Source organism: Triticum urartu, unplaced genomic scaffold (genome assembly GCF_003073215.2).
Source record: "Triticum urartu cultivar G1812 unplaced genomic scaffold, Tu2.1 TuUngrouped_contig_3894, whole genome shotgun sequence".
In the NCBI taxonomy this organism is placed as follows: domain Eukaryota; kingdom Viridiplantae; phylum Streptophyta; class Magnoliopsida; order Poales; family Poaceae; genus Triticum; species Triticum urartu.
In genome coordinates, this window is record NW_024114447.1 from 585 (window position 1) to 14,325 (window position 13,741).

The window sequence follows — 13,741 nt, forward strand, 5'->3', positions numbered from 1 at the left end:
TCTTGCTAGTTTTTGAGGGAAAAGAGAGAGGAGATCTAGATCCATGTTTCCACCAATCACTTTCTCCTCTAGGTGAGGGGAACCCCTTGGATCTAGATCTTGGAGTTCTTGGTGTTCTGCTTCTTGTTCTTCCTCTCATTTTCCTCCCTAGCATTAGTTGCTTCGGTGGGATTTGAGAGAGAAGGACTTGGGCACTCCGTGTGCCCTTGCCATTGCATTTGGTGCATCGGTTTGAGTTCTCCACGTGATACGTGGAAGTTACAAGTTGAGAAGCTTATTACTCTTGGGTGCTTGGTACCTTTGAGCTTGTTTCTCTTGGGTGCTTGGGCGCCCTAGATGGTTGGTGGTGTTCGGAGCTCAATCATTGTGGTGTAAAGCTCCGGGCAAGCGTCGGGGTCTCCAATTAGGTTGTGGAGATCGCCCCGAGCAATTTGACGGGTACCGGTGACTGCCCCCAAGGGTTGCCAAAGTGTACGGGTTCGGTGACCGCCCCCAAGGGTTGCCATTTGTACGGGTTCGATGACCGCCCTCAAGGGTCCCTTAGTGGAATCACGGCATCTTGCATTGTGCGAGGGCGTGAGGAGATTACGGTGGCCCTAGTGGCTTCTTGGGGAGCATTGTGCCTCCACACCGCTCCAAACGGAGATTAGCATCCGCAAGGGTGTGAACTTCGGGATACATCGTTGTCTCCGCGTGCCTTGGTTATCTCTTACCCAAGCCCTTTACTTATGCACTTTACTTTGTGATAGCCATATTGTTTCTTGTCATATATCTTGCTATCTCATAGTTGTTTATCTTGCTTAGTATAAGTTGTTGGTGCACATAGGTGAGCCTAGTTGTTGTAGGTTTTGTGTTTGACAAATTAACCTCTAGGTTTATTCCGCATTTTTTCAATCCTAAACCGTAATTATTTTAAAGCGCCTATTCAGCCCCCCCTCTAGGCGACATCCACGATCTTTCACATGGTCTAACTGTTGGGGAATGTAGTAATTTCAAAAATTTCCTACGCACACGCAAGATCATGGTGACGCACAGCAACGAGAGGGGAGAGTGTTGTCCACGTACCCTCGTGGACGGAAAGCGGAAGCGTTAGCACAACGCGGTTGATGTAGTCGTACGTCTTCACGATCTGACCGATCCAAGTACCGAACGCACGGCACCTCCGAGTTCAGCACACGTTCAGCTCGATGACGTCCCGCGAACTCCGATCCAGCAGAGCTTCATGGGAGAGTTCCGTCAGCACAATGGCGTGATGACGGTGATGATGTTGCTACCGATGCAGGGCTTCGCCTAAGCACCGCTACGATATGACCGAGGTGGAATATGGTGGAGGGGGGCACCGCACACGGCTGGGAGAGATCAACAGATCAACTTGTGTGTCTAGAGGTGCCCCCTGCCCCCGTATATAAAGGAGCAAGGGGGAGGCCGGCCGGCCCTCTATGGGCGCGCTAGGAGGAGGAGTCCTCCTCCTAGTAGGAGTAGGACTCCCCTTTCCTACTCCTATTAGGAGGAGGAAAGGAAGGAGGAGAAGGAGAAGGAAGGAGAGGGAGGAAAAGGAGGAAAGGGGGGCCGCCCCCTAGTCCAATTCGGTTTGGGCTAGGGGGGCTGCGCGCCCTGCCTCCTCTCTTCCACCACTTGGCCCATGAGGCCCATTACTTCTTCCTCGTATTCCCGTAACTCCCCGGTACCCCCAAAAATACCTGAATCACTCGGAACCTTTCCGACATCCGAATATAGTCGTCCGTCTTTACGTCTCGACCATTTAGAGACTCCTCGTCATGTCCCTGATCTCATCCGGGACTCCGAACTACCTTTGGTACATCAAATCACATAAACTCATAATACAACCGTCACCGAAACTTTAAGCGTGCGGACCCTACGGGTTCGAGAACTATGTAGACATGACCGAGATACGTCTTCGGCCAATAACCAATAGCGGAACCTGGATGCTCATATTGGCTCCCACATATTCTACGAAGATCTTTATCGGTCAAACCGCGTAACAACATACGTTGTTCCCTTTGTCATCGGTATGTTACTTGCCCGAGATTCGATCGTCGCTATCTCAATACCTAGTTCAATCTCGTTACCGGCAAGTCTCTTTACTCGTTCTGTAATACATCATCCCGCAACTAGCTCATTTGTTGCAATGCCTGCAAGGCTTTAAGTGATGTGCATTACCGAGAGGGCCCAGAGATACCTCTCCGACAATCGGAGTGACAAATCCTAATCTCGAAATACGTCAACCCAAGAAGTGCCTTTGGAGACACCTGTAGAGCACCTTTATAATCACCCAATTACATTGTGACGTTTGGTAGCACACAAAGTGTTCCTCCGGTAAACGGGAGTTGCATAATCTCATAGTCATAGGAACATGTATAAGTCATGAAGAAAGCAATAGCAACAAACTAAACGATCAAGTGCTATGCTAACGGAATGGGTCAAGTCAATCACATCATTCTCTAATGATGTGACCCCGTTAATAAAATGACAACTCATGTCTATGGCTAGGAAACTTAACCATCTTTGATTCAACGAGCTAGTCAAGTAGAGGCATACTAGTGACACTCTGTTTGTCTATGTATTCACACATGTATTATGTTTCTGGTTAATACAATTCTAGCATGAATAATAAACATTTATCATGAAATAAGGAAATAAATAATAACTTTATTATTGCCTCTAGGGCATATTTCCTTCAGTCTCCCACTTGCACTAGAGTTAATAATCTAGTTCACATCACCATGTGATTTAACATCAATAGTTCACATCACCATGTGATTAACACCCACAGTTCACATCGTCATGTGACCAACACCCAAAGGGTTTACTAGATTCAATAATCTAGTTCACATTGCTATGTGATTAACACCCAAAGAGTACTAAGGTGTGATCATGTTTTGCTTGTGAGAGAAATTTAGTCAACGGGTCTGCCACATTCAGATCCGTAAGTATTTTGCAAATTTCTATGTCAACAATGCTCTGCACTAAGCTACTCTAGCTAATTGCTCCCACTTTCAATATGTATCCAGATTGAGACTTTGAGTCATCTGGATCAGTGTCAAAACTTGCATCGATGTAACCTTTTATGACAAACCTTTTGTCACCTCCATAATCGAGAAACATATCCTTATTCCACTAAGGATAATTTTGACCAATGTCCAATGATCTACTCCTAGATCACTATTGTACTCCCTTGCCAAACTCAGGGCAGGGTATACAATAGGTCTGGTACACATCATGGCATACTTTATAGAACCTATGGTTGAGGCATAGGGATTGACTTTCATTCTCTCTCTATCTTCTGCCATGGTCGGGTTTTGAGTCTTACTCAACTTCACACCTTTGTAACACAGGCAAGAACTCCTTCTTTGACTGTTCCATTTTGAACTACTTCAAAATCTTGTCAAGGTATGTACTCATTGAAAAACTTATCAAGCGTCTTGATCTATCTCTATAGATCTTGATGCTCAATATGTAAGCAGCTTCACCGAGGTCTTTCTTTGAAAAACTCATTTCAAATATTCCTTTATGCTTTGCAGAATAAATCTACATTATCTCCGATCAATAATATGTCATTCACATATACTTATCAGAAATGTTGTAGTGCTCCCACTCACTTTGTTGTAAATACATGATTCACCACAAGTCTGTATAAAACTATATGCTTTGATCAACTTATCAAAGCGTGTATTCCAACTCTGAGATGCTTGCACCAGTCCATAGATGGATCGCTGGAGCTTGCATATTTTGTTAGTACCTTTAGGATCGACAAAACCTTCTGGTTGCATCATATACAACTCTTCTTTAATAAATCCTATTAAGGAATGCAGTTTTGTTTATCCATTTGCCAGATTTCATAAAATGTGGCAATAGCTAACATGATTCGGACAGACTTAAGCATAGATACGAGTGAGAAATTCTCATCGTGGTCAACACCTTGAACTTGTCGAAAACCTTTTTGCGACAATTCTAGCTTTGTAGATAGTAACACTACTATCAGCGTCCGTCTTCCTCTTGAAGATCCATTTAATCTCAATGGCTCGCCGATATTTGGGCAAGTCAATCAAAGTCCATACTTTGTTCTTATACATGGATCTCATCTCAGATTTCATGGCCTCAAGCCATTTCGCGGAATCTGGGCTCATCATCGCTTGCTCATAGTTCATAGGTTCGTCATGGTCAAGTAACATGACCTCCAGAACAGGATTACCGTACCACTCTGGTGCGGATCTCACTCTGGTTCACCTATGAGGTTCGGTAGTAACTTGATCTGAAGTTACATGATCATCATCATTAGCTTCCTCACTAATTGGTGTAGTAGTCACAGGAACAGATTTTTCTGTGATGAACTACTTTCCTATAAGGGAGCAGGTACAGTTACCTTATCAAGTTCTACTTTCCTCCCACTCACTTCTTTCGAGAGAAACTCCTTCTCTAGAAAGGATCCATTCTCAGCAATGAATATCTTGCCTTCGGATCTGTGATAGAAGGTGTACCCAACATTTTCTTTTGGGTATCCTATGAAGATTTACTTCTCCGATTTGGGTTCGAGCTTATCATGTTGAAACTTTTTCACATAAGCATCGCAGTCCCAAACTTTAAGAAACGACAGCTTAGGTTTCTCACCAAACCACAGTTCATACGGTGTCATCTCAACGGATTTAGATGGTGCCCTATTTAACGTGAATGTAGTTGTCTCTAATGCATAACCCCAAAACGATAGTGGTAATCGGTAAGAGACATCATATATCGCACCATATATAATAAAGCATGGTTACGACGTTCGGACACACCATTACACTGTGGTGTTCCAGGTGGCGTGAGTAGTGAAACTATTTCACATTGTTTTAACTGAAGGCCAAACTCGTAACTCAAATATTTTACTTCTGCGATCATATCGTAGAAACTTTTATTTTTGTTACGATGATTCTCCACTTCACTCTGAAATTCTTTGAACTTTTCAAATATTTCAGACTTGTGTTTCATCAAGTAGATATACCCATATCTGCTCAAATCATCTGTGAAGGTCAAAAAATAACGATACCTGCCGCGAGCCTCAACATTCATCGGACTGCATACATTAGTATGTATTATTTCCAATAAGTCAGTTGCTTGCTCCATTGTTCCGGAGAACGGAGTCTTAGTCATCTTGCCCATGAGGCACGGTTTGCAAGCATCAACTGATTCATAATCAAGTGATTCCAAAAGCCCATCAGCATGGATTTTCTTCATGCGCTTTACACCAATATGACCTAAACGGCAGTGCCACAAATAAGTTGCACTATCATTATTAACTTTGCATCTTTTGGCTTCAATATTATGAGAATGTGTATCACCACAATCGAGATCCAACAAACCATTTTCATTGGGTGTATGACCATAGAAGGTTTTATTCATGTAAACAGAACAACAATTTATTCTCTTACTTAAATGAATAACTGTATTGCAATAAACATGATCAAATCATATTCATGCTCAATGCAAACACCAAATAACACTTATTTAGGTTCAACACTAATCCCGAAAGTATAGGGAGTGTGCGATGATGATCATATCAATCTTGGAACCACTTCCAACACACATCGTCACTTCACCCTTAACTAGTCTCTGTTCATTCTCCAACTCTCGTTTCGAGTTACTACTCTTAGCAACTGAACCAGTATCAAATACTGAGGGGTTGCTATGAACACTAGTAAAGTACACGTCAATAACATGTATATCAAATATACCTATATTCACTTTGCCATCCTTCTTATCAGCCAATTACTTGGGGTAGTTCCGCTTCTAGTGACCAATCCCTTTGCAGTAGAAGCACTTAGTCTCAGGCTTAGGTCCAGACTTGGGTTTCTTCACTTGAGCAGAAACTTGCTTGCCGTTCTTCTTGAAGTTCCCCTTCTTTCCTTTGCCCCTTTTCTTGAAACTAGTGGTCTTGTCAACCATCAACACTTGATGTTTTTCTTGATTTCTACCTTCGTTGATTTCAGTATCACGAAGAGCTTGGGAATTTTTTTCGTTATCCCTTGCATATTATAGTTCATCACGAAGTTCTAGTAACTTGGTGATGGTGACTAGAGAATTCTATCAATCACTATTTTATCTAGAAGATTAACTCCCACTTGATTCAAGCGATTGTAGTACTCAGACAATCTGAGCACATGCTCACTGCTTGAGCTATTCTCCTCCATCTTTTAGCTATAGAACTTGTTGGAGACTTCATATCTCTCAACTCGAGTATTTGCTTGAAATATTAACTTCAACTCCTGGAACATCTCATATGATCCATGACGTTCAAAACGTCTTTGAAGTCCCGATTCTAAGTTGTTAAGCATGGTGCACTAAACTATCAAGTAGTCATCATATTGAGCTAACAAAATGTTCATAACGTCTGCATCTGCTCCTGCAATAGGTCAGTCACCTAGCGGTGCATCAAGGACATAATTCTTCTGTGCAGCAATGAGGATAATCCTCAGATCACGGATCCAATCCGCATCATTGCTACTAACATTTTTTTCAACTTAGTTTTCTCTAGGAACATATAAAAATTAAACGGGGAGCAACATCGCGAGCTATTGATCTACAACATAGATATGCTAATACTACCAGGACTAAGTTCATGATAAATTAAAGTTCAATTAATCATATTACTTAAGAACTCCCACTTAGATAGACATCCCTCTAATCATCTAAGTGATCACGTGATCCAAATCAACTAAACCATAACCGATCATCACGTGAAATGGAGTAGTTTTCAATGGTGAACATCACTATGTTGATCATATCTACTATATGATTCACGCTCGACCTTTCGGTCTCAGTGTTCCGAGGCCATATCTGCATATGCTAGGCTCGTCAAGTTTAACCTGAGTATTCTGCGTGTGCAAAACTGGCTTGCACCCATTGTAGATGGACGTAGAGCTTATCACACCCGATCATCACGTGGTGTCTGGGCACGACGAACTTTGGCAACGGTGCATACTCAGGGAGAACACTTTTATCTTGAAATTTAATGAGAGATCATCTTATAATGCTACCATCATAACTAAGCAAAGTAAGATGTATAAAAGATAAACATCTCATGCAATCAAAATATGTGACATGATATGGCCATCATCATCTTGTGCCTTTGATCTCTATCTCCAAAGCATCGTCATGATCTCCATCGTCACCGGCATGACACCATGATCTCCATCATCTTGATCTATATCAATGTGTCGTCACATGGTCGTCTCGCCAACTATTGCTCTTGCAACTATTGCTATCGCATAGCGATAAAGTAAAGCAATTATTTGGCGCTTGCATCTTATGCAATAGAGAGACAACCATAAGGCTTTTGCCAGTTGCCGATAACTTCAACAAAACATGATCATCTCATACAACAACTTATATTTCATCACGTCTTGACCATATCACATCACAACATGCCCTGCAAAAACAAGTTAGACGTCCTCTACTTTGTTGTTGCAAGTTTTACGTGGCTGCTACTGGGCTTAGCAAGAACCGTTCTTACCTACGCACCAAAACCACAACGATAGTTTGTCAAGTTGGTGCTGTTTTAACCTTCGCAAGGACCGGGCGTAGCCACACTCGGTTCAACTAAAGTTGGAGAAACTGACACCCGCCAGCCACCTGTGTGCAAAGCACGTCGGTAGAACCAGTCTCGCGTAAGCGTACGTGTAATGTCGGTCCGGGCCGCTTCATCCAACAATACCGCCGAACCAAAGTGTGACATGCTGGTAAGCACTATGACTTATATCGCCCACAACTCACTTGTGTTCTACTCATGCATATTACATCAACGCATAAAACCTGGCTCGGATGCCACTGTTGGGGAATGTAGTAATTTCAAAAATTTCCTACGCACACGCAAGATTATGGTGATGCACAGCAACGAGAGGGGAGAGTGTTGTCCATGTACCCTCGTAGACCGAAAGCGGAAGCGTTAGCACAACGCGGTTGATATAGTCGTACGTCTTCACGATCCGACCGATCCAAGTACCGAACGCACGGCACCTCCGAGTTCAGCACACGTTCAGCTCGATGACGTCCCGCGAACTCCGATCCAGCAGAGCTTCACGAGAGAGTTCCGTCAGCACAACAGCGTGATGACGGTGATGATGTTGCTACCGATGCAGGGCTTCGCCTAAGCACCGCTACGATATGACCGAGGTGGAATATGGTGGAGGGGGCACCGCACACGGCTGGGAGAGATCAACAGATCAACTTGTGTGTCTAGAGGTGCCCCCTGCCCCCGTATATAAAGGAGCAAGGGGGAGGTTGGCCGGCCCTCTATGGGCGTGCCAGGAGGAGGAGTCCTCCTCCTAGTAGGAGTAGGACTCCCCTTTCCTACTCCTACTAGGAGGAGGAAAGGAAGGAGGAGAAGGAGAAGGAAGGAGAGGGAGGAAAAGGAGGAAAGGGGGCCCGGCCCCCTAGTCCAATTCGGTTTGGGCTAGGGGGGCCGCGTGCCCTGCCTCCTCTCTTCCACCACTTGGCCCATGAGGCCCATTACTTCTTCCTCGTATTCCCGTAACTCCCCGGTACCCCCGAAAATACCCGAATCACTCGAAACCTTTCCGATGTCCGAATATAGTCGTCCAGTATATCGATCTTTACGTCTCGACCATTTAGAGACTCCTCGTCATGTCCTCGATCTCATCCGGGACTCCGAACTACCTTCGGTACATCAAATCACATAAACTCATAATACAATCGTCACCGAAACTTTAAGCGTGCAGACCCTACGGGTTCGAGAATTATGTAGACATGACCGAGATACGTCTCCGGCCAATAACCAATAGCGGAACCTGGATGCTCATATTGGCTCCCACATATTCTACGAAGATCTTTATTGGTCAAACCGCATAACAACATACGTTGTTCCCTTTGTCATCGGTATGTTACTTGCCCGAGATTCGATCGTGGTATCTCAATACCTAGTTCAATCTCGTTACCGGCAAGTTTCTTTACTCGTTCCGTAATACATCATCCCGCAACTAACTCATTAGTTGCAATGCTTGCAAGGCTTTAAGTGATGTGCATTACCGAGAGGGCCCAGAGATACCTCTCCGACAATCGGAGTGAAAAATCCTAATCTCGAAATACGGCAACCCAACAAGTACCTTTGGAGACACCTATAGAGCACCTTTATAATCACCCAGTTACGTTGTGACGTTTGGTAGCACACAAAGTGTTCCTCCGGTAAACGGGAGTTGCATAATCTTATAGTCATAGGAACATGTATAAGTCATGAAAAAAGCAATAGCAATAAACTAAACGATCAAGTGTTATGCTAACGGAATGGGTCAAGTCAATCACATCATTCTCTAACAAATAAAATTGCAATGGCCTAATTAAAATGTCGTGCTACCTATGATTAACTACAATGGCCTAATTAAAACTAGCATGCTCTACAAAAACATATAAATTGTCATGTCCGAAGTAATAAAGTGCCATGGAACATACAACGAAACTACCAGGGCCAAATTAATGAGAATGCGATGGAGTAAAAATAATAAAATATTGCCATGGCCTAAATTATAAAATGGCTATGCTACCTAAAATGAACTCAATGTTCTAATTAATACAGGTGCCATGCTACCCACAAAATGAAATTGCCATGGCCTAATTTATAAAAATGTGATGCTACCTATAATAAAGGTACACCTAATGAAAACTACCATAGACTACTTAAATAGAAAATGCCATGATCTTAAAATTACCATGGCCAAAATTAATAAAAATGCCATGCTATTTTTACAACAATGTGATGGCAATTAACAAAAATTGTCATGCCCTAATTTATAAAAAATGTGGCGCTATCTATAATAAAACTACCATGACCTAATTAAAACTACCATAGACTACTTAAATAGAAAATGCCATGATCTTAAAATTACCATGGCCAAAATTAATAAAAATGCCATGCTATTTTTACAACAATGTGATGGCAATTAACAAAAATTGTCATGCCCTAATTTATAAAAAATGTGGCGCTATCTATAATAAAACTACCATGACCTAATTAAAACTACCATAGACTACTTAAATAGAAAATGCCATGATCTTAAAATTACCATGGCCAAAATTAATAAAAATGCCATGCTATTTTTACAACAATGTGATGGCAATTAACAAAAATTGTCATGCCCTAATTTATAAAAAATGTGGCGCTATCTATAATAAAACTACCATGACCTAATTAAAACTACCATAGACTACTTAAATAGAAAATGCCATGATCTTAAAATTACCATGGCCAAAATTAATAAAAATGCCATGCTATTTTTACAACAATGTGATGGCAATTAACAAAAATTGTCATGCCCTAATTTATAAAAAATGTGGCGCTATCTATAATAAAACTACCATGACCTAATTAAAACTACCATAGACTAATTAAATAGAAATACCATAATCTCATAATTACCATGGACAAAATAAAAAATTCCATGGTACATACAATGAAACTACCATGGGCCTAATTAACTATTTTGCCATGGAAAAATATAATAAAATTTGCCACGGCCTTTAATAAAAAATGCCATGATCTTTAATAATATAAATGCCATGCTCTTATTAAAACTATTGTCATGTTGTTAATAAATAAAAAGTGACAGGCTCTTAATAAAAAATGCCATGTCGTTTTTACAATAAAATACCATGGCAGTTGACAAAAATGACACGGTTTTTAGTACTCTTCCCTCTTAATTGTGTCATGGACTATAATTAACAATTTCAAAACATGGCAAAACTTCTATAGCAAAACTACCTATAAAAAATATGGCAAAAACAAATATAAAAAATTGCCTTGTTTTTAAGAAACAAAAAAAAATCTGAATTTGAAAGGTGTTTCAGCAATCAAAAAGGATTGTGAAACAGGGTTTGTTAACTTGTTGCATCTTCCCAAGATATGACAAGAAAGCTTATCACCTATAAAAAACTAGTGAAAAAGCCAGTAGGTATCAAATTAACCGCGGTAGTTAGTTTATTTGATTCGAACAAAAACCGGACAAACTGGTGCAAAAGTTATGCGCGGACAGGAGCAGACATTTCCCTTGCTTAAATGTTGACAAAGTGCATCAGCAAAATACAAATGCAGAACTACATACAAAAGACATATAAAAACATGGTAGATCATAAACATTGCCATGACAATAAACATCAAAAATCTGCCAAAGGGCCATAGTAGTTTTCGTTGATTAGGACATGGAAAAATGTGTCTCAATTGTTAGATAAAGAGAAACAAGGCAATTATATTTTTTTGACCCATGGCAATTATCTCAAGAACAGTTCATGGGGGTCATGGCATCAACACTGCTACCATCGGACGGAAGCCGGGCGGCACCGACAACTCGATCTCCGGACACGTCCCCGTCGCTGTTGTCGAGTGAGGAAGCCGGCGGTGCCGCACGCCATGAACTGAGAAAGGGAATGGGGAACAAGCACGAATATAGCGCTCCAATGGGACCAGAGCAAACACCACATGGGCCATCGATCTCCGGAGGCCGGTGCACTTCCTAACCCGAATTGCCACTACGTTTTCATCTACTCGGCAAGTAGAGGTAGTGAATGGCATAAAGAGGGGAACCGGGGGCCACCGTGGCATCATCGTCAAGGAAATACTTGCTATGAAACCACAATTTCAAACTTGTTCTTTTCATTTTGAAAGTAGAAATACAAATCACGAGGCACATAGTCTTGCTAAACATGCTCTAGGTCTTGCCGTCAGAGGCCTTCTTTGGCTCCTACGACCTCCGGACCTACATTATTGCATCCTTATGAACACCAATCCTCGATCAATAAAGTTGGCATGTTTGAGTAAAAAAATCGGCTCATCCCGTTGCACCGCACCGCCGGTCGTCGGCGACGGCATGAGGCAATGCAGGAGGAGTACGACTACAAACATGACACGCGACTCGAGATGCGCCACCATTTACTCCCACGCGATGCACAGAAAGAGAGCAGTGGCAGGGCGAGGACAACCGGTGCAATGTCCAGCCGCTCCGAGAGCCTCATCATAATCCATCCATCGACCCCCAGCAAGCCAGGTCACGGCCACGTGTTGGAGGCCCCTCTCGCCCTTCCTTTTTCTTTCTTCAGCCCCATACTGTCCCTTCCCAACCTCACACGCCTCCCAGATTCGCGAGCGCCGGGTGCGCCCAGCACAACCGCCGCCCCGCGAGGGCATCCCCGTAATTACCCCGCAGCTCCAGGGGCACTCGCGCCACCGACTCCCGTCCCTGCCTGCCAGACCCCGCTGCCGCTACGCGCACACAGCTACTCCTACTACATAGCCCAGCCAGCACTGGGCCATCATTACACCATCACTCAGTGGTGCTCCGCTCTGCTCAGCTCAGCGCCCTCCACCAGTCCGCCCCACTCCATCCCGAGCTGAGCTGAGCCGCCACCAGCACTAGCGGCCAAGCTCTAGACGCCGGCTGCCTCACCGACGAGGAGAGGATAATGGAGGCGCTGCGGCGGACGTTGCTGGTGGCGCTGGCGGTGCTGGCCCTGGCGGCGGCGGCGGCGGAGGGGTACAACATCACCAAGATCCTGGCCGAGTACCCGGAGTACTCGCAGTTCAACAAGCTGCTGACGCAGACGCGGCTGGCGCAAGACATCAACAAGCGCCGCACCATCACCGTGCTCGTCGTGGCCAACGGCGACATGGGCGGCCTCGCCGGCGGGGGCCGCACGCTGCAGACCATCCGCCACATGCTCCAGATTCACGTCCTCGTCGACTACTACGGCGGCAAGAAGCTCCACCAGCTCGCCCACGGCGTCACCGCATGCTCCACCATGTTCCAGGTACCGTACCGTACCAAGTTATTGCCACCGACCACCCTCCTCCTCGCTCGCCGCCGGCCAGCTGCTAGTCCCTGCTCTTACTAGAAGAGTCGCCGGTAGATAGCTGCTAGTCTCGGGTCCGAGACGGAGACGCTGACATGTGGGGACACGCTATCCTCCTGTCGGTGAGCATGAAATTAAGGGAGTAACTTTGTCGGCACCGTCCATTAGACAGTTTTTTAAGCTTTGAACCTCAGCTTAGAGTCACTGTATTAGCATCGTTGGACTCTGGACAGTTCTACCTTTTCAGGTTTTAAAGCTGCACTTAGCTCTAACTAACTGATTGCATCTCCTCCTAAAAAACATTTTCTATTGTACTACTGTAGAAAGAAAAGATAAACGTCTATTCTTGAAATAGCAGTATTCATCGTATGCTGTTTTATCCTCAACATAAACACATCTTGAATCCATTTCCGGGCCATTTTCCCAGCTGCTCCTTTGATGTTTGCAGAAAAGCCGTAGCGCCGCTTCATTATTGTTCTTCCTTCTTCGTAATGCAGTAGCAGTTGGTGGTGGATGGGGTTCCGGATAGAATCATAGAATAGCGAAAGCTCCCATCCATGGTGCTGGATGCCCTGCCCAAGCCACTAATCAAAGTTTAAAGCTAGAGATATGGTACTCTACCAAGCAAATAGGGGCCACCCAAATGTGGAATTAATGGCGTCTTTGTACCACTATCAACAAATGACAATGTCGCTTCGCTGAAAAATACGACCCACTAACTAATTTTGGTTCGATACTGACATGACACACGTCGCTTTCGAGGCTAGGCCTGGCCGGCAATGGTTTTATGCACTGATGTGGGTGCACATGCACATGCCCGGCCAGTCTCTAAATTATTGGCCTGCGTGATTATGAAGCTGTCGAGTGAGTGTAGTGTAGCGTAGTGCACAAC

The 13,741-nt window shown here is 43.9% G+C and overlaps 1 protein-coding gene across 1 annotated transcript; it reads left to right on the top strand.

The window, feature by feature from the left end:
- The first annotated feature begins 12,306 nt into the window (after nt 1-12,306).
- LOC125527440 (fasciclin-like arabinogalactan protein 1) lies at nt 12,307-13,705 on the top strand. The gene has a single exon (XM_048691943.1). The coding sequence runs from the start codon at nt 12,463-12,465 to the stop codon at nt 12,889-12,891; it is 429 nt and encodes a 142-aa protein (XP_048547900.1). The 5' UTR covers nt 12,307-12,462; the 3' UTR covers nt 12,892-13,705.
- Nucleotides 13,706-13,741: the final 36 nt, after the last annotated feature.

Bases quoted from the DNA above. Each gene is read 5' to 3' on its own strand.
- LOC125527440 (XM_048691943.1), top strand. From the start codon at position 12,463: ATGGAGGCGCTGCGGCGGACGTTGCTGGTGGCGCTGGCGGTGCTGGCC.